The sequence below is a fragment of the Brachyistius frenatus genome, unplaced genomic scaffold (assembly GCF_029030835.1).
Source record: "Brachyistius frenatus isolate BFR_SWC_R1_liver_20210118 unplaced genomic scaffold, ASM2903083v1 Contig_16, whole genome shotgun sequence".
NCBI classification, from domain to species: domain Eukaryota; kingdom Metazoa; phylum Chordata; class Actinopteri; family Embiotocidae; genus Brachyistius; species Brachyistius frenatus.
In genome coordinates this window covers 190189-210129 of record NW_027210615.1, presented here as the reverse complement: position 1 = coordinate 210129, position 19941 = coordinate 190189, and the positions used below count along the sequence as shown (strand labels likewise).

At 38.9% G+C, this 19941-nt stretch overlaps 1 protein-coding gene across 1 annotated transcript in view; it reads left to right on the top strand.

The window, feature by feature from the left end:
• Nucleotides 1-238: 238 nt before the first annotated feature.
• LOC138618399 (piezo-type mechanosensitive ion channel component 2) overlaps nt 239-19941 on the top strand; it is a 34157-nt gene continuing 14454 nt past the window's right edge. The window contains exons 1-28 of the mRNA XM_069694138.1: nt 239-307; nt 1486-1581; nt 3513-3614; nt 3829-3874; nt 4218-4383; nt 4461-4674; nt 4757-4970; nt 6117-6282; nt 7038-7136; nt 7389-7430; nt 7581-7713; nt 7820-7974; nt 11722-11988; nt 12527-12635; nt 12832-12953; nt 13215-13274; nt 14132-14280; nt 14444-14608; nt 15014-15055; nt 15377-15409; nt 15486-15598; nt 16236-16411; nt 16631-16807; nt 17198-17362; nt 17844-18044; nt 18135-18339; nt 18704-18805; nt 19248-19413. Coding sequence (XP_069550239.1) covers nt 244-307; nt 1486-1581; nt 3513-3614; nt 3829-3874; nt 4218-4383; nt 4461-4674; nt 4757-4970; nt 6117-6282; nt 7038-7136; nt 7389-7430; nt 7581-7713; nt 7820-7974; nt 11722-11988; nt 12527-12635; nt 12832-12953; nt 13215-13274; nt 14132-14280; nt 14444-14608; nt 15014-15055; nt 15377-15409; nt 15486-15598; nt 16236-16411; nt 16631-16807; nt 17198-17362; nt 17844-18044; nt 18135-18339; nt 18704-18805; nt 19248-19413 — 3749 coding nt within the window. The 5' untranslated portion in view covers nt 239-243. The remainder of the gene's footprint in view (nt 308-1485; nt 1582-3512; nt 3615-3828; nt 3875-4217; nt 4384-4460; nt 4675-4756; nt 4971-6116; nt 6283-7037; nt 7137-7388; nt 7431-7580; nt 7714-7819; nt 7975-11721; nt 11989-12526; nt 12636-12831; nt 12954-13214; nt 13275-14131; nt 14281-14443; nt 14609-15013; nt 15056-15376; nt 15410-15485; nt 15599-16235; nt 16412-16630; nt 16808-17197; nt 17363-17843; nt 18045-18134; nt 18340-18703; nt 18806-19247; nt 19414-19941) is intronic.

Sequence of the window (19941 nt, the reverse complement as noted above, 5' to 3'; positions counted from 1 at the left end):
CTCGTCACTGGACTGACAATCTCTGGTCTGTTTTGGGTGTCTTTGACTCAAACTATACTCTGTATTTTTACTGCTGTATTTGGGGATGGTTTGACTGAAGCTGCAGACGTTTCCCTGAGAAATGTGTCGGCAGGTTGGACTTCACCTCCACGTTTCTGAGACGTTTACTAATTGGTGGGGACATCCAGCGGGTGGTAGTGTCTGAAGGAGCTCAGTGGGTGTCTCTGACCCACAGAAAGGGACATGGCAGGGGATCTCGTGGTTGGGATGCTCTATAACTTATTGCTACCTTTGCTCCTGCTGACTGGTGAGTTGATGTCTGTTGAATTATTTTAATAGTATACATTTTTGGTGATAGAAATTATATTTCTGCTGTGGTGTTCTCCAGAGTTATTGGCATTATAAGTGCCATTTCAGATGTTATGTCAAAGTTGACATTAGAGTAATGTTTAGGTGAATATTGAGCGTGGTAAAATCGTAAATGTGTTGAACTGTTGTAAAACCAGCTGTGAGAATATTGTTGCACACAGCATACATTTTCCTGCCAAGTATTGAGAAAATGATAAACAATCATCTAACCTCACTGATTAATAAGGCTTTCTGTTAAGTTCTTTCATGTTTTAATACACAAGACCAGCCTTTAGCAAAATGTGCTGCCAGTTCAAGACTAAAATAGACAAAACAGACCTTTAAAGACACGAGATTGAACTGAGCAGTATTTCTGCTGTCATTTGAATGGCAACGTGAACTGTGTAACTTTAGCCTATGCGTTATGTGCTGCAAAAGTTAACCTCTTTTCTATCTCAAGTGTAATTTTCTCCCTTGTAGTACTTTTACTGTAGTACATTTAATACATGTTTTTCAGTTGATCTCATGGTAAAAAACATTTTCACACTGTCAGATATGTTACAGGTTGCTGACTTGATGTTGTTGGATGAATGAATATATCACCTCATGTACTGTCTGCTATTCACCATATTGAGGTTTACTGGAGCAAAGCATTGTTCAGAAACACACAATTTTCTTTGATATTTCATCCATCCAAAATCATTAAGGTTTTGGAAGTGACAAAATATTATCTGAATCATAAGAAAATTAACAATGTAAAAGAAAATGCATGAGAAAAAAAAAGGATGTCGTGGTTGATTAAAATAGTTTTCTTTGTTACAAAGTATTTTATGTCCACTGATTTAAACTACAATCCAAAGCGACAATATAGAATACGTAGCTTTCAAATACATAATAAACAACACAAGTTTCTATTTTCCATTTTCGCTTTTAATGTTACAGTACATGTGTCTTATTTTTAGACACAGAATTTGCTAATTTAGATTAACTGAGTTAAGAGCATTTCAGAGTTTATCACTTTACAATAATTCAAAATGAACATCCAGGCTAAAAATCATATAACTGCCTGTTTTCTGTGGACAAGTGAGTTAATGAGATCATTTCTATCAAACGTAATTTTTTTTTTCTGCTCCCCAGCTTCTTTGTTCCGCTACAATGGCCTGTCAGTGGTATATTTCCTGTTTTTGCTTGCCCTGCCGCTGCTGCCGAACCCAAGCCTGGTCACCATGAAAGGTGAGAGGGGCTCCAGACACTAATGCCTTTATATAGTGTAAAAAGACAAGCGGAAACGTCTTGAGGAAAACTTGATACACTTAATGTACTTATGTGTTTTCTCCAGTTTCAGTCATTTATTTCTGTATTTTAACATGGTCACATTATGCCACCATCTATAAATATACTTATTGTGCAGAAAACAATGCTAAATTCCTGGATTAGGAAAGTTTAGATCTTAAGCTTTAATTCTGTGAGTTATTTAATTAACAATAATTATTATCTGTATAACATTTATTTTTCTGTTACTCAGCATAAAATGGAAGTTTGTACTTATTTTATTTATTTTGTATCATGTGTTTTCATGGAGAAAACTGGTTAGTGTTCATCGTAACCCAAATTTATTTAATGGCAAGAACTGATCCAGATTAAAGGTAAAAGTCTTCTTCATTTGTAGATCATGTTTCTTACTGTGGATCTATAGAATCGCAGAGCATTCAAAAAAGCTTTGTAACAGACTGATTTCAGTCACCTTATTCCTCATCTCCTCTGGAGTCTGGTTGGTGACTTTTTTAGCCAACTCCATACCTCTTAAAATGGTTTCTTTAAGTGATTATTGAAGTGATCAGGACTGGTAGTTATCATGCCTGGGTGTGTCGAGCCTTCCTGCAACCCATTCAGTTTAGTAGTTTTGGGTTTTACAAACTACGAGGATGAACACTTTTTCACACAGGACGACTTTTGTGCTTTAATACACACTATTATAATTTAAATATTTTATTGTCTGTGTTTACTTAAGTTGTCTTTGTTTAATGTGACACAAAATAATGTGAGATACACACAAAAATAGTAGAAACCAGGAGGGGTAGAACAACCTCTTTGTGGCACTAAATCTAACACACAACACAAAACACCCAAATACATTTCATGTTGTGCGTTATTTTACTCCTCGTTTACTTTATTAACACAAAAAAATGGCAAAAATGAACTTCAAAATTGTTCTGTCAAAGTCTGATGTGGCGCAACACCAAAAGGGAGCATAGATAATACACAATTATATTGAGTAAGACAAAAAAGTGTGTGTATGTCTCCACCATGAGTGTGTGTCCCCTCTGTATTGATCACTGCATTCTGATGAATTAAAGAAGCTGTACCTCTCCCTCAAAGTACTTTGTAAAGGGGAAACGGTTGGAATGGTCAAATCAATTATACATAGCCTGGTAATTACAACAAGGAATTAAAAGATGTGATGTCAGCATTTTGACAGCATTTTTTTTGTCTCTGTCTAAAAACTGTTTACCTTTCAACCTGTCTTTGAAAGCCTCATGGATCCCAGTTATATTCATCTCCCAATATGAGCTTGCTCTCCTTGGACTAAGTGGTGAAGCCTGTGTGTGTGTGTGTGTGTGTGCATGCATCGTGTGGTTTGATGCATCCACCTATACTTGAGAGTGTGTGTATGTGTATGATCATGTAACTTCCTTATTGGGAAACAGAGAGGATTAAGTGAAACAATGCTTTTAGTAAAAATTGTGCACATCAACAACACATTTGCTGGCTCAGCTAATGTTGAGCCACATCAACTATTAATGCTCTGTGTCTCCAACCTTTTGAATACAAAAGGCAAACTCTAGACTGAGATTATGAACTGGTTTATTAATTTAAATTTACAAACAAATCTAATGCACAGCTTCCTTTTTTTTTTTTTCCCATTTAATTATTAATGTTGTATATATGAACAACCTGAAAACATCATGCCTCTGGTCGCGGATGTTGCCGGCACGAAGCGCTCAGTATCTTCCATTGACATATACTCACTACTGCAAACCAGTTTTCTGGCTAATTACAGTGACAATACTTAGAATTGGTGATGAATTTATCAGTGAGATGACTTTGAAATTTATGTGTTCCCTGACTTTTGACTTTTGTCTCCTGTTTGCTGCTCTCTTCAGGTAAAACAGGTCAGTTCCTGCTGCTGATCATCTCCACGAGTCTGATCTTCCTGACTCTGCAGTGTTTCATGCAGATCCCCTTCGCCTACATCCCTTCACATGGTAAAAACAAACTTGTGACACTTCTTTGGGTAAAAGAGAGTTTTGTGAAATAAAATATCACCACTCCTGTGAGCAGACCACAATGACAGATAGAAATCCTGTCTGTCTGTGAAACAGGACAAAGAAATACACACGTTGTAAGGTGCAACAATAAACTCGTCACATAAAAGTAAAACTTTCTGAGCTTGTACTTTTTTAATTTTTTTATTTACAGTTAGCGGCATTTGGGAAGATTTCCTCTACCATTTGGGCATCATCAGGTATGGGAGCACACTTAGATTTCATAATTTCAAGCAGCATATCAGTCATCATGGATTTTTATATCTAAAAACTTCAAGTCCATCGAATTTAAACTACTACCAGCTATTTTCCAAATAATAAAACTTTTCTGACTGATTTAATATTTTCCAGACAGCCATTCTGTTAACACCAGTTCAGCATGAAATTCAACCTAAGACAAAATATTTTCATGAACATTTAATTTGTTTAATGTTTTGTTGTGGTAACACAGTGAAGCAGGACTATAATGCAGATTAAAAAAAAAAAAAGTCAGGCAGCAGATCAATGGAGATCAAACCTGTCATAATGCTTTTGTGTTTCCAGATTCAGCTCGGTTGACCCTGGAAATGTTGTGCGACTCTTGGCTCCAGATGTCGGCCTCTTCTTCACCACCATGTTTATACTGAGGTTGTGCAAAAAGCTGCTGCACCCTGTGCCTCAAATCAACCTTCATGAGAACGGCATCCCGCCCTCTAACTCCGAGGTAGCTGCACACTCGTCACATGCTACATTATGTTAATACTGCACATATGCAATATGAGGCTGATTGTTTCATGGGTGTTGCAGGATGTGGAAACCTCTGACACAGAGTCAGAGGGAGGAAGCGACACAGAGGGCTCGAGCTTTGACAGCTCAGACGAAACCACCGTACCGGTTCAGTCGGGTCCGCCTCAGTTTGTCCAGAAGTTGATAGTGTTTGCAGCTGGACTGAGGCTGCTGCTGTCAGCCATCATGAACACGGCAGGGAAAGTGGTAGTGGCACTACTGCTGGGGCTGGCAGGTACAATACAGCAGGTGTGATGTGCTTGCAGGTGTAGTGGAGCTTGAAAATGTTTTGTCTAATTCACTTTGTCTATGTAAAGGTATCACGCTGCCCTCCCTCACCTCAGGAGTGTATTTCGGGGTGTTTCTGGGACTGGTGTGGTGGTGGGTGTTCAGCCGCTCCATCAGCATGCTACACTTCAGCTCCCTGTGTGTGATGATGGCCATCTTCAGCGGAGGACATCTGCTGGCTCTGTACCTCTATCAGCTGCCCATGTCCCAGCAGCTTGTATCACCAGATGATGTCTATGCAAGGTACAGTGAGTAAAGAGGACGATCAGACTGATATACTGCACTGATCTGGTGCCTGTGTTAAGATATCAGCAGTAAAGATTTTTGGATTCTTTTTTTTTTCCCTGTTATTTACCGAATACAAGGAAAAATATTCCAATAAAAGAAGCATCAGGTCACCAAGTTTATATATTTTGATTCTGCTCCTTCCAGTAAAACATTAGCCAATGTTTGATTTGCATCCTCTGAAAAAATGAAAGCTGAAGTAGGCCGTTTTATCTAAGGCAAAAAAATACAGCCCTCCTCCTAGAGCTCTTGCCCCTCCCCTCTCCATCCTAAGCCCCTCCCACCAGACAAGCTCCAGGACATACATGAGCTTCATAGGTGCACGCAACATCAATGGCCAATATTCTCTCATATCTGAAACGCTTCACCAAGATTGAAATTTGTTTTACTGCGTTTTTCGTCATACTCGTTCAGACTGTCTTTGTGATAGTTCTGTTTTCCTCTTTTTCGGGTTGCTTTGCAGTAAGCAACTCTTTTCGATCCTTGAATTGTAACTTTCTCCAAGATGGCCTGCCACTGATTCCCGCTAAATATCTGAAGGCAGGTGCGCCGTATCACCAATCGAGAACAGCCAATAGGTGGGCCATCTCTCTGAAATGAGCCATGGTTGGCCTAAAGTTTCCCTCATGGGGTAGATTTACAGAGCCAATACAGAATACAGAGCCAGGAAGAGGTGCACAAGTCTAGTGTTCTCTCAGACCACTTGAAATACAATTTTATTTTTCCCAATGATGCTAAAAGAAACAAAAAACTGCCTCCCCTAGTTTTAACTGAAATCTTTCTCAATTTGCTCCAGATTAATCTTAGAATACATAAAATCTCTCCGTATCATTCACATGTTCACATTCAAATCATATAGTATAGATTGGGGTTGAGAAAAAGCTTCTTTTATTTTTTTTGTAAAAGAAACAGATTAATATCAGTATTTTCACCTTTCTCTTATGGCTCTTACAGAAACTGCTGTCAATCCTCCGAGTTAGTCTTTTTGTTTTGCACTCTTTTTTTACCAAACACATTTGCCCACATTTATTCTTGTTCATTTTGAAATCTAACCCTCTCTTCTGTCATTGTTCCTGTCCATCTTCATCCTGCACTCCTTCACAGGATATTTGGTATGACAGGAGTGATCCGAACCAACAGTTCAGACCCGCATGCTCTTGGTCTGCATTCACATGTCAGCTGGCCGGACTTCATCAACCCTCTGGTTCTTCTGCAGCTCTACTACACACTGGTGGCTCTGCTGCACAAATGGGTTCACATCACAGAGGAGGTGTGTGTGTGTGTGTGTGTGTGTGTGTGTGTGTGTGTGTGTGTGTGTGTGTGTGTGTGTGTGTGTGTGTGTGATGGGAATTATATTTAGAGGCAGAAATTTGATGGGAAAGTCAATACTGCTGCGACTCTAACTCACTTATAGTGACAAGTGTTGCTTTGGCTTTCGTAAACATTACTGCCGATGGTACCACTATTGCAAAGTTGCTCCTAGATTGGATCAGCCGAGGCATGCTCTCTCTAAAGTCAGTGCTGCTGTGATTGTTTGTTTTATTGTCAATCAACTGTTCTCTATCACTATCCTAACTCTAACGGTAAACCTCGAACAACATATCAATCACGGGCGGAGCGTCCCTCCCACTGATCCAATCTAGCGTCAGTCCGGCTGCAACTGGTACTACACTGCTGCTCCACCATAAATCTTCAACCTCTGCTCCAACCTCCACTGCTGAGTTGCCATCAATGTGACAGAAATTCAAAAGATTATGTTCTCCACCAGCAGTCAGCACAATCAACATTAAACTTTCATTTGTAAACATTTTTATGAGATATTTTGAGAGGTCAAAAAACTCTGCAGATATATTTTTATCACCTAGGGAACTGGGCTAAAGTCCAGGTGACAGTTGCCAACCCTGATATGCAAGTTCTTCTACTTCTGCCAGTGCTTGTCTGCCACTGCAGGCCAGTGGACCTCACACAGCATTTAGGTGGTATTAACTTATTTGACAGGCTTTTAATAGCTTTTGTGCTTCTCAGGATATTGCTGATGGTGAGGAATATGACAGTCCAGTAGAAAGTCCTGAGTCTCCTCCATGCTTCTCCAGAGTCATGTACATATCAGGAGACAAGCAAGAGGTAACCCTGCAAACATAGATATTTCTCTTCCTAATTATATTCTTGGGTAATAAAATATTTTGAATGTATTCGCCTCTGATCATAGCACTAATGCCCTGTTTCATCAGTGATCCTACATTTATGCTTATTGGTAGTTTCTCTGGATAACAGCTTTTCAAAAGACATTACTGGACGTCACAGTTTTACTGCTGTTTCACTGCTTGTCCACAAGTCAAAAGACTTAATCAACTTAAGTTTTTATCTTTTTTTCAGCTTTTGAGCAGCACAGACGAAGAAACCTATCTGCCTGATGAGGTGAGCAATTTTTAGCTAAGTAAATTACATTTTATAGAGACTGATAAATCAAGTGAGACACGTGACTACTCACGGTAAATTTAGTAAATAATGTGCACTCATTTGAAAAGTCCTTGTCGATGTCTCACAATTTTTGCTCCCTTTGTTCAGCCAGTGATTTTGATGACTTCAAGCTCCTGGCAAGACATCCACAACAACGATCTTGGATGTCTGTTAGAAGGGGCAGGTTACACCAACTGTTATCCTCCACCACATTATGAAGGCAAAGACTCACCGTCACATGGTAATCACATACAACTCTAAATACATGACCTCAGCACTTTAAGAGAGATTTTTTTAAAATCTAAACTCTTCCATTTCATCCTTTAATTTGTCTTTCTGTGGTGTAGAGACAGAAAGTGATGGAGAAATGGAGAACAAGAGTGAGGAGCTCCCAAAAAGTATGACGGACACCTTGCCTCCCCCCTCAGGCCCGAGTGGTGTGGTCATCTTTGGCCAGTTGTTGCAAAAACACAGCTATGTCAGTGCCCTTATCATCATGATGGTAAAGTATAAATACTGTATCAGATTTATGAAGGTTTTGATTTTGTGTGACGGTACTTTCCGTAACGACGACTTGTGCCATCACAGCTTTCAACAGAAGAGGAGATGAATGTCAAAAAGATGGTTCTAATGTAGGTGTGGCATTGGTCACCTAGGTTACGAGCAAAGTACTGTAAATAAGATAAGGAGGGTCCACATTTGAGCAAAAGCAGTGGAAGAGATCAGTATTGAGTACTTTTTAAGAACTGAATTATAATAGAGTACTGCAGACCACTGTAGGGCTGATTTGTTTACACATTTATGAGTCTTTTTATTATTTAATTATTAGTCAATTACTTTTTAGTTTACCAAGTATAATGAAAAGTCCACATCATCCCAGAGCCTAAAGTTTGAACAACAGTGCCAAGCCCAAAATAATTAATTTATACCTATAAGGGCACTCTGAGATCACAGACCTCTGCCAAGGCATATCTTCTATGATATATAAATGTATTAAATACTGTATAAAGGTCTGAATATATTTACAACTTTGGCGATGTTACAATTCTACTGGTTCCGGTTCTCCCCAGTGAAGACACTTTCCCCATGTGCTCCAAAACCACTGCTTGACGTATTGAGCTTGAACAACTAGATGTGTATCCTAAAGGATTACTGGTTCCTTTGAATGTGGATTGTGTGTGGCGTCATTGATTACTGACTGGATTGCAAGCTGAAAAAACATTTCATAGATCCACCCTATGATTCAGATCTGCTCTAAAATATTTTTTTTTTTGTGACTATTCTGTTAGCCTGGCTCCACCAGAGTATTGCTCACAGCTTCTGTTTTATTTTGCTGTACTTTAGCCTGGAAACATTTGAACATTTTATTTTCAAATGTTTTAACAATTCAAGAACACAGAACATTAAACATTGCAAAACATTACCTCACAAATTGAGAAAGAAAAATATACAAATACATTAAATAAGTAAATAAATAAATCAAGTAAACAAATAATTTTCCCCATCCGAAAAAAAAAAAAGAAGAAAAGTTGGGTGCATAGAGTGACACAGCACAAAGAGATACTGCAATGACTCAGTGCATATTGTAGCTCAAAGCTCTAAACAGTTACAGTCCTATGGTACTCTTTGTGTTGTACCCATGTACTCCATATAAGGCTGCCAGATTTTCAGAAATAAATTATATCTTTTTTTGAGACCAAATATAACCTTTTCAAGAGGAATACAACTGTTAATTTCCACAGACCATTTGTCAATGAGAGTAGGGGAATCAGATTTCCATGTCATTGCTATACATTTCCTGGCCACACAAAGCAATTTCTGCAAGTTTAATTTGGGACTTCTAAAGATCTGTTGAGAGTTGTGAAATTTCCCAGTAAATGTAGCTCAGGCTCTAATGGAAAGGTAACCTCTGTGATCTTAGTCAGGATATTACAAAAGTTATGCCAGAAGGGCCTCACCTTTGTGCAAAGCCAGGTACAGTGTAGGAAGGAGCCGACCTTTATACCACATCTGAAACACATTTATGACAATTCAGGTTTGGATTTATGTAGCTTCTGTGGGGTGAGGTACAGTTGATAAGGAAAATTATAATGAGCAAGTCGTATCAGGCATTAACCGTTGCTGACAAGCTGTTCTGACATAAATCTGACCAGAGTTGTTCATCAATTGTTATATTTAAGTCCGATTCCCATCTCACCCTGGATTTAAGTAACCCTGGCTTTGGACCCTCATTCAGCAACATGGAGTACATTTTAGAAATAAATTTGAATACATTTCCCTCATGAAGCAATTTTTCCACAGTAGTTAACACAGGTAGAGTCATTGCAGGGCCCAGGTTGGTTCTCAAGAAAGATCTTAACTGGAGATAGCAATAGAAAGTTCTCCTGGACAAGTCATACTTCCTATTCAATTGTTCAAAAGACATGAGAAGTCTTTTTTTCACAACAATCTTCCAGATGCTGGATTCCTCTGTGATGCAAAGTCTCCAGAATCTTGTTATTTAGAGTCATGGGTATAAGTTAATTTTGTCTTAGAGGTGTTTTTGGTGACAGTCCCATATTCAGTCCAAGATTTTTGTGAACTTCATACCATATTTTTATAAAATGTTTCCAAATAGGATTGTCTATCCAGTTGGATATGGTTTTGGAGTTCCATTCATAAATAAAATCACTGGAAGTTTCTTCTTTCAAAGGATGAAGTCCAATTTGAAGTCCCAAGAGAGCACAACATCACCATCAAAAAATTATTAAATATATCGCATATGGGCTGCTATATAATATTTTTTTAAATTAGGTAGTCGAAAACCTCCACACTATAATCCCATGTTAACTTTTCCATTGACACCCTAGACATTTTAAAGTTCCATAAAAACTGTCTTAACGTGTTTGTTGAGGGTTTTAAAAAAGGTTTGAGGTATTGGAACGGGTATAGACTGGAAAAAATACCGCAACCTCAGGAGGATATTCATTCACACACTTTATTTGACCAATTAGAGTAACGGTTAGATTCATCAAAGCAAATCATCCTCAATTTTACTCGGCAATGGGAGATAATTAAGTCTGTACAAATTTTTAAGATCGTTATCTATAATTATTCCCAGATATTTAATATCCTGTCGACTCAACCTACTCAAGGGAAATGCTTTTGAAATAAGTCCATTCGTAGTCATTTTGGCTCTGGGTTTATAGTAAAGGGTTTTCACCCAATCGATAAACAAGTGGCCAAATCCAAATTTGCCCAAAACTTTGAATAAATACAGCCACTCTAGCCTATCAAAGGCCTTTTCACCATCTAATACTACAGCTACACTAAGCTCAGTTTTAGATTTCTGCATAAATTATTGTCTGATTAACATTCTAAACTAAAGTATTAAAAATATTAATTTTGGCAAGTATTGGCCAAGCCTGTTTGCCAAGTTTCGGCAATTCAATAGTGGACAGAAATTCATTAATCTTTGTCAGATCCTCTGGCGATTCTGATCTATATAGATTTGTATAAAACTGTTTGAAAGTGTCATTAATTTCTGTTGCGTTGTATGAGATTGAACCCGTTTCAGTTTGAATTGCATTAATTGTCCTTGAGCTTTCCTCTGTCCTCAATTGCCAAGACAGAATTTTGTGAGCCTTCTCTCCCAATTTATAATATTTTTGTTCGGTTCTTAAAATACTTTTTTCAACTTTACAGGTATGTAATGTATTTTATTTCAGTTTTTTGTTAATCAGCCATTGGTACAGTTCCTTAGACCCAAATTGTTGAAACTTCTTTTCCAATTTCAAAATATCTGCTTCTAAGCTCGTTTATCTCTGCCATACATTTATTTGTAATACCCTTTGTATACGATATTATTTGTCCTCTTAAATAAGCTTTTAGCGTGTCCCGTAATATTCAACTATTGGGGAAGGAGGTGCAGTTTGTCTCGCAAAACAATTTTAAGAACATTTTAGGAGCTGACACCAAATCATTTTTTGGCTTTTTTGATTGATGAATGACTTTTTGTAATCAACATCTAACTTTAGGCAGTCGTTGGGTTGATGAAACATTTTCTTCGACTATTCAACCCTCTTATTACCTGTGGGTATCTAAAACAACCACTTTTGGGTTAGCAGAACTGTGACCAACATTAGCGTGGCATCACGAGCTGGTATCACTGGCACAAAATCCGACTAGTGGAAGAACAGTAGCTGTTTGGCTTCAATAATATCACAGTATCCAAGATGTATATTTACATACACAGTACATATGTCTTCAGGTGTGGAGTATCACCTACAACAGCTGGCTGACTTTCGCCCTGCTCGTGTGGTCCTGTATAATTTGGATAATGCGAGACCGGCGGCGGTACGCCATGATATCTGCCCCTTTCCTCGCCATCTACGGCACCGTCCTGGTGGTGCTGGGCTTCCTGAGTGCCCTGCGTCTGAAACGATCCGAGTTGTACCCAGGTTTGCCCCCAGCGGTGATTGTGGACTTCGACCTGAATAGCTATCACCCTGCGCCCTGCGTCCACCTGGGAGCAAAGGTGAGGCAGCCTGGGAGAACAAAGAACAGGAACTGACATGATTCATATTTTGTTCCTTTTCTTTTCTTGCCATAAAAAAAACCCAACACAGCCCCGCTTAGGCTGGATTTAGCAACTACATCATATTGTTTCTGTGCTATTGTTTATAGTAAATGTTGTTCTAAACAAGAAATAGGATGGCTGGATGGTAATAATGTTAAAGCACCTGATAAATTAGATCCAAATCTTATTTCTTTGTAACAACACACATTTGCACCTAAAACATAATTACTAATTATTAAGACTTTGCACGCAGTTAATCTGCTTCACGACTGTTCAGATGTGTGTTGATGAGATTAGTTTTATTGTCATCTCAATGCCATGTTGAGAGAAAGGGATAAATGGCTTTGTGTAGTTTTTATTGTCATATTCTGATTTGTGTAGAGAAATATCTGACCCTGACTCCTCACTCTTTGATGCAAAAGTTTATTATAAACTTGAAGTAAAACTGTTCATACACACATTATTTTGTGCTCATGATACACTGTGTGCACCGCAGGTCTTCTACAGCTTCAGCTTCTGGCTGATGTTTCGTCAGCAGCTAAAGGAGAGACAGGAGGAGCAGAGCATGAAGGAAGAATCTCTAGATGAAGTCAAAGTTGTGACACGTAATTTTTATTTTAATTGCTTTTCTAAAAATCATTGCTTCTGTGTTAGACAATAACATTTATTTTAGAGAATGTAAAACCTGTGCACTCATGAACCAAGTTCAATGTAGTCCTCTTCAAAGAATGAAAGCTTTCTCCTTCTCTCCTTCTGTCTCTACATATCCTGTCTTTCCTCACCTTGTTTCCTCCATATCAGCGGAGGACAACCAGCCGTCCCCTCTGGTAGCGATGCTGATCTCAGGTGTAAAAGGGATGCTGGTGAAATACTGGATCCTCTTCTGCTGCTCCATGTTCTTTGTGGTCAGCTTCTCTGGAAAGGTATCTGACGACAGACTTCAAAATTCAGCATGACACAAGTTAGATGTTGTCCAATTGAACAAGGAGAGCAGATATTTATTATGTTTGTGTTGATATATTCCCTTACTCTTATAAGTTACTATACAATATATTTTGGTAGATGCTTGGTAGAAAAAAGAATAACACCTGGTATTGCAGATTGTTTGCATGTCGAGCAATTTAAAAGTAACTGTTTATATTTGTTTCTGTTTAAATTTACTGAATTATGCTTTACTCACTTAGGTGGTTGTCTACAAAATCCTCTACATTGCCCTCTTCCTCTTCTGTGTAGTTCTTTACCAGGTTAGTAATTTTAATAATCTGTATGGTAGCAGACGTGCAACATTTTCTCTGCATGTCTCCTTAGACTGATATAGACTAAGGCTGCCTCTCATGTAGTTATGTCACTTCTTGGTGTGAAAATGGACTCTTATGTATACATTTATTATAGAGTAGATGAAAGATGGAAACGTGATATTGTGTAAAATGTGAAATTGCATGGGTCAGTAAGTGCAAAGGAAATCCACTTTTATAGTTAAAATCTTGTTGCATAACACACAATGCAGCTATAATTTCAGGTTCATCTTACACTGCAATGTGTTGAGCCGTCAGTGACTCATCCAGGTGGTGTTTGTGCATAAAATGTTCTGAATTTCTTGAATAAACTCTGGATACACACTGCTCATCCATACTATTTTTCAATTAAAGGTATTGATTATCACTAATAAGCACATACACAGATGGGTTTTTTTTATGCTTTTTGCCTGGTTTCTCTTCCCCATATTATGTTTCTGCTGACCTTATAGAAAAACAGTAGGCACTTACAGGAAAGCCTAATGGACATCATCATTTGTCTATTTGGACAACATCAGCAACACTCTGGTGTTTTACATACCACATGTTTGAAGGAAGAAAGGCAACACAGACATTTGTGATGTTAAAAATATTTAACTGCAGTGTTTTACAGTGTCTCTTTGCAGGAGGTCAAACTCATGAGCTGAGTTTTATTGAGTAACCCTGACACCATCAGTTATTACATATGAAAACATTTAATTAAGTTACACTTAAGTGAAAATTTCTTGAGGCCAACATCTGTTAACATTTGTAGCTGCAGAGATAGTGTATGTACTGTATGTATTGTATGTTTTGTCTCCTCTCAGGTCCGTTATAACGTGTGGCGTCGCATCCTAAAGACATTCTGGGCGGTGGTGGTCGGTTACTCCATGGTGGTGTTGATAGCCATCTACATGTACCAGTTCAGAAGTGTGTCTGGGCTGTTCAGGCAGATCTTGGGCATGTCGGAAGAGGGGTGAGTCTCGTATACCGGCCTAAGTTTGTGAATTGTTAATTATTTAATTGATATTTTTTTGCATGAAGCAGGAAGATTCTTTGCATCATGTGACTTTATAGCAGCCCTGATCTTTTATTTTTACATGGAGTTATTAAATTGTTTTGTGTGTCTGATCCTCCAGCCTTCGTGACCTGGGTTTGGAGCGCTTTGACACAGTGGAGCTGTTTGCACGTATTCTGCTTCCTGCTGCGTTCCTATTGGCTTGTATCCTCCAGCTGCATTACTTCAACTCCGACTTCCTGACTCTCACTGACCTGGACAACGTCCCTATCAGAGAGACTTCCAGGTGAGACAGCAAGAATGTCTGCAGACAGAGATCCTACAAAGATAAAGATACTGTCACTTTATATAAATACGATAATATGATCATGATTATGTTGAAAGTGACTCCCAAAAAAATGCAGAAGCTCCTAAAAAAAATTACACTAAGAAACAGATCTGGTCACTACTAAACAGTCAAAGTGGCAAAATGATCTATGTGATTGTAGGACATTTTACTGATTTTATATTACACTCAAAACAATAAATAAAATATCTAAATTAATACATTGAAATGAAATTAATTCATTATTTATAGTACTTCCATCCTCATTCAGTGGTGTCTGTATGCACTTTTTAAGTCCTGGTTGACCCCTAAATGTGTCACATATCTCCGTTTGTGTTTGTCTAATCTGTCCATCTCTTCATCCAGAGAGGAGGAGCTCAAGAGTTCAATCAATGTGATATCTGACACGTAAGAGATTTTTTTATTCCTTCACAAACATCTTGTTGCACTCACGTTTCAGACTGCCTGATGCTTTATGTAAAGACCTCTTTCATTAAATGGTATCTTTTCACAGTTCAGTTATTGCCTGCAGATATAATGAGTGTTTGAACCAGAAAGAGATTTTCCTCATGTGGAGGATATACAGTACATTTTCTGTGACAACAATAGCTCCTGCTTGTGTAGTGTATAAAAAAAAAAAGTTCACCATTTATGAATTAGTCAGGTTATGATAAAACTGTTATTAACTGTCTGTGACCGTAATCTTTGACATTCACATTTAATTTGCAGCGTTAAAGAAAACATTGAACAGCTTCAGAAAAGGTAAGACTCTTGTTCAACTCTTGATTCTCTGAGTGAGATTTCCTTGAAATGAAGAATGCTCTCTGTGGTCCGGCAGGCTCATGAAGGAGCAGATGGGACATGGGAAAAGTCAGGCGACTCTGGACAGCATCAGACTGCAAACGTCTTCAGAGAAAGGACCCGATGAGCAGGAGGAAACAACAGGGGACGGTAAATGAAATGGTTCTCATTTCCTCTTTTGTTTGGAAATTAATTTATATGGCATAATATAACAACGGACTTTCTTAAAAACATGTTTTTCATAGACTGGCATATGAAGTATTGCTTCTCTATGAGGACCAGTCATAAGTTTTCAGTGGAACTTTGCTATTTTACCTTTGAAGGTTTACCTTTCTGGCAGTTTCTAAATACTTTAAAGGAGCAGTGTGCAGGATTTAATGGCATGCAGTGGTGAAGTTGTTGATTACACCCAAATGAACGTACCCACCTCACACTGCCCTTCGAAGCGTGTCGGAGAATTGAAGGTGGCCTTCTGGTAAAAACAAAGAAGACCCTCCCTAGGGCCAGTGTTTGGTGTGTCCCTTCTGGGCTACTGTAGAAACATGACAGTGTGACAACATGATTATACACTAATGAATATATAAGTATGAATATTATATTTCATTTCTACCAATATATCCGCCTAAATCCTGCTTAATGAACCTTTAAATCTGAATGACGTCTAAAATGCAAACATTGGTTTTTGTGTTAAAAAGATTTGTATTTGCTGTTTGAGCGAAAGCTGCAGCAGTGATATAATATTAAAATGATTCCTGATGTCCTTTCCTCACTGTGTCTTTCTCTACAGAAACTTTGCAAGGCAGTCGGGAGGACAAGTGGGTTATGATTGTGGACCGGGCGAGTCTGCTGCTCATTCACGTCCTGTTAGCGCTTCACAGGCTGCAGGAGCTGAGCTGGACGCTGCTGGAGCTCCACAGCCTCAAAATAGTGTCCTCCGGCATCATCTGGGTGTCACTGCAAGAGGTGGGATGTTGGATCTGTGAATGAAAATGTGTAGGTGCGGTACAAATTGTAAAAAAAAGAAAGAACAACCCACTGATATTGATTTACTTGGTGCTGATTCAATTGTTTTAATAATGGTCTCTTCATTTACAGCTTTCACTGATGTATTCACATTGTTGATGGATACAGTACATGCATTTGTGTATTTTAGAGGAAAATACATGATTTCCATCTTTACAGGTTTCACTTATGAACTTGCTCTTCCTGGTCCTGTGGGTTTTTGCACTGCCGTTCCCACGGATACGACCTTTGGCATCCAGCATCTCTGCTGTGTGGGCCTGTGTCATGGTGGTGTGCAAGATGTTTTATCAGCTCAAAGTCATCAAACCTCTTGATTATTCCTCCAACTGCACTGCTGTGAGTTCAATTAGTGTAAATTTGTCTGCATGTGTGTGTTTGTGTGTTGTATGTAACATGTTTGTTTTTTTCTGCTTCTGTTTGGCTCGACCGACGAGTCCAGCCCTACAAATCTGAATCTGAATCTGAAAAGCTCTCATTTCAAATAATAAACCCTTTTGCATTTCATACATGTTGCAGCCACATAATAGGTTTTGACCTTGTCTTGTACACGGTGGTATCACACAGATTTCAACTTGTCTGTGGTGTCATTTGTTGTCTTGGAGCTTGTCTTCGCACAAAAAAAATACAAACTTCAGTCGTGTGGACCATGTTTCTTTCATATTTACGCGTGCTTTGATGACGACTTTTTACTTCCTGCTCACGCTCGTTTATTTTTTGGGATTTCAGGGCTTGCTACCCTCCAACAGCTCGGGCCTGGATGATGGAGCGGAGCTGAGGGGAAACATGGTGGAGCTGCTCAGAAGGTCCATTCTCTACATCGAGCCTGTTGACCCCGTCTACTGGTGTGGAGCTCTGCTCAAGTGTGAGGGCAGGATCCTCCCCTGTCTGAGGGTGCGGTGCCACATGCCAGTATCTGGTTTCTGGAAAACACTTTGACATTTCTTTACTTTGCTTTTTTGCATTACAGTAAATTATATTATCAAGTACAGGCAACCATGTTTAGGTTCTAACACACTCTCCAATTTTTTTTTACATAAAAGTGCGGTTGCAGATGCTTTTAATATTTTTATAATAATTGATTCACTGTTATGAAGCTCAATTAAAGGCTTATGGTTCAAATTCAGGAAATTCAGACCTTAAAGTTGTTGAAATGAAATTGACACACATGGAGTTCATCAAAAGATTGAATGAGATTAATATCAATATTTACTTAAATATCATATTAACTTTAATATTTTCATATAAACATACATCATACTTCAGAAAGTCTTGGGAAACCTAACACTTTTAATACAAAATATTTCCCAAAGTTCTTAAAACATATCCCACCTTTGGATCGTGCCTCAGTTCAGTTTTGTGTTCTGTGTTGTAGAACCATCTGATGGTGCTGGGGCTCCTGGTGTTCGAGGCGACAGTCCATCGTCACCAACTCTACTTCCATCTCCATAACAGCCTGAAGGCTCCGCCCTTCAGCATCATCTTCAAGGGCATCACGAGGCAACACCTGGATCACGGCATCTTGCCCTGCATCAAGTACTTCATCAACTTCTTTTTCTACAAGTTTGGACTCGAGGTAATTTCAAGAGGCTCAAGTGTTTGTCTCTACAAGTTTATGTATATCTGCATGTATCTCATCCTCTAAAATGGAATCCTTTCTTCTTAGATCAGTTTAATCGTGGCAGTCAATGTGATTGGTCAGAGGATGGATTTCTACGCTCTGCTCCATTCTTGCGCCTTATTAGCTGTGCTATCACGGCGGCGCAGAAAGGCTATTGGAGAAGTATGGCCTAAATATTGCTGCTTCACAGCGGGGCTTATGGTGCTGCAGTATCTGCTCTGCATCGGCATCCCTCCGGCTTTCTGTGTTGGTAGGAAACTTTGAAGGTCTGGTAATTTTGTATAAATATGCTGTCATGTCTATCCAGCTCCTGAAAAGTGTCTTTTTTTCTGAACACCTGGTGTTTGGTATGGTCACTGGTAACTTTTTAGATAGCAAGAGGTCTGCTTTGAAAAACGAATGAAGAATTATAAATAGAAATAGAAATTTCAATGAAGAATAGACTGCAGTATTATACAAGCATAGATTAATAAGAGATTTAATTTAAAAAAAAAAAATGGTTCAAAAACATTCGAAAAGCATGAAAAACATGAAAAATTTCAAATTCAACAACAATACAAAACAAAAAGTATAAAAGTGTCATTCTTTGCTGCTCTATTGTATTTCCTTGGCAGATTATCCCTGGAGAACCGCACTTCAGCCTTTGACCTCCAATGTTATCAAGTGGTTTTACCTGCCTGACTTCGCCATGACACCCAATCCTTCATTCATTTTCTGTGAGTTTATTCATTTCAATTCAATTCAATTTTATTTATATAGCGCCAAATCACAACACAGGTTATTTCATGGCACTTAACACATTAAAGTCCTTACAGCAAGACTTTGCAATATTATACAGAGAAACCCAACAATTCAACAATTCCCACATAAACTAGGAGGGGGAAAAACTCCTCTTTAAGGGAGAAAAACCTCCAACAGAGAGAAGGAAAAACTCCTCCTTCTTCCCTTCCCTTCCCTTCCCTTCCCTTCCCTTCCCTTCCCTTCCCTTCCCTTCCCTTCCCTTCCCTTCCCTTCCCTTCCCTTCCCTTCCCTTCCCTTCCCTTCCCTTCCCTTCCCTTCCCTTCCCTTCCCTTCCCTTCCCTTCCCTTCCCTTCCCCTCTCCTCTCCTCATGTACGATCCACTTCTTTTGACTCCCGTCTCTGTCCTGCTCTCTGCAGATGACCACCTCCTGTTGCTCTGCTCGTCTCTGCAGTGGCATGTGTTTGAGGAGGAGAACCGAGCTGTGGTGCGACTGCTGGCTGGAGACAACGTTGAGATAAGCCGCAGTTTGGATCCGTGCTCCTTCAACCAGTTCATACCTGTTGACAACTTTCTCCACTGCAGGTCAGAAATATGAACCATTTACATTATGTGTCGGGCTTATATTGGGCTTGATGTCGATTCCAATTTTTCATTTACTCTACGGAGAAAAATAGGTATATGTATATCTTTAACATCTACATTTTTAGATCAGAGCAGGATCTAACTATCTGGCACTTAATCACTTCAAACAGCTTCCTGCTCTGTAGCTTACGCTGCAGGTGGAGAGTTGGGAGTCCATCACGCTGATTTGTGGTCATTTCAGGAGCATTAAAGGCGATGAGTTAAATAACAACGTATGTGAATTATGAAACTCATAAAAGCTGTTCTGGTAAACTGAAATTGCTGGATAAGCACTCATTGACATTTTCATGAGCCTTACTTATTGTAAGGTTCTTCCTGTGATGACTTTTCCCATTTGCTGTCTTTCCGTCAGAATATGTTCTACCACAAAAATAAAATTCAAACAAAACAGATGTTTTACACATGGTCATTAGGCATGAGGCACATTAGTCATATTCATGCAAAGTTTTACCTCATTGATCAAAGGGA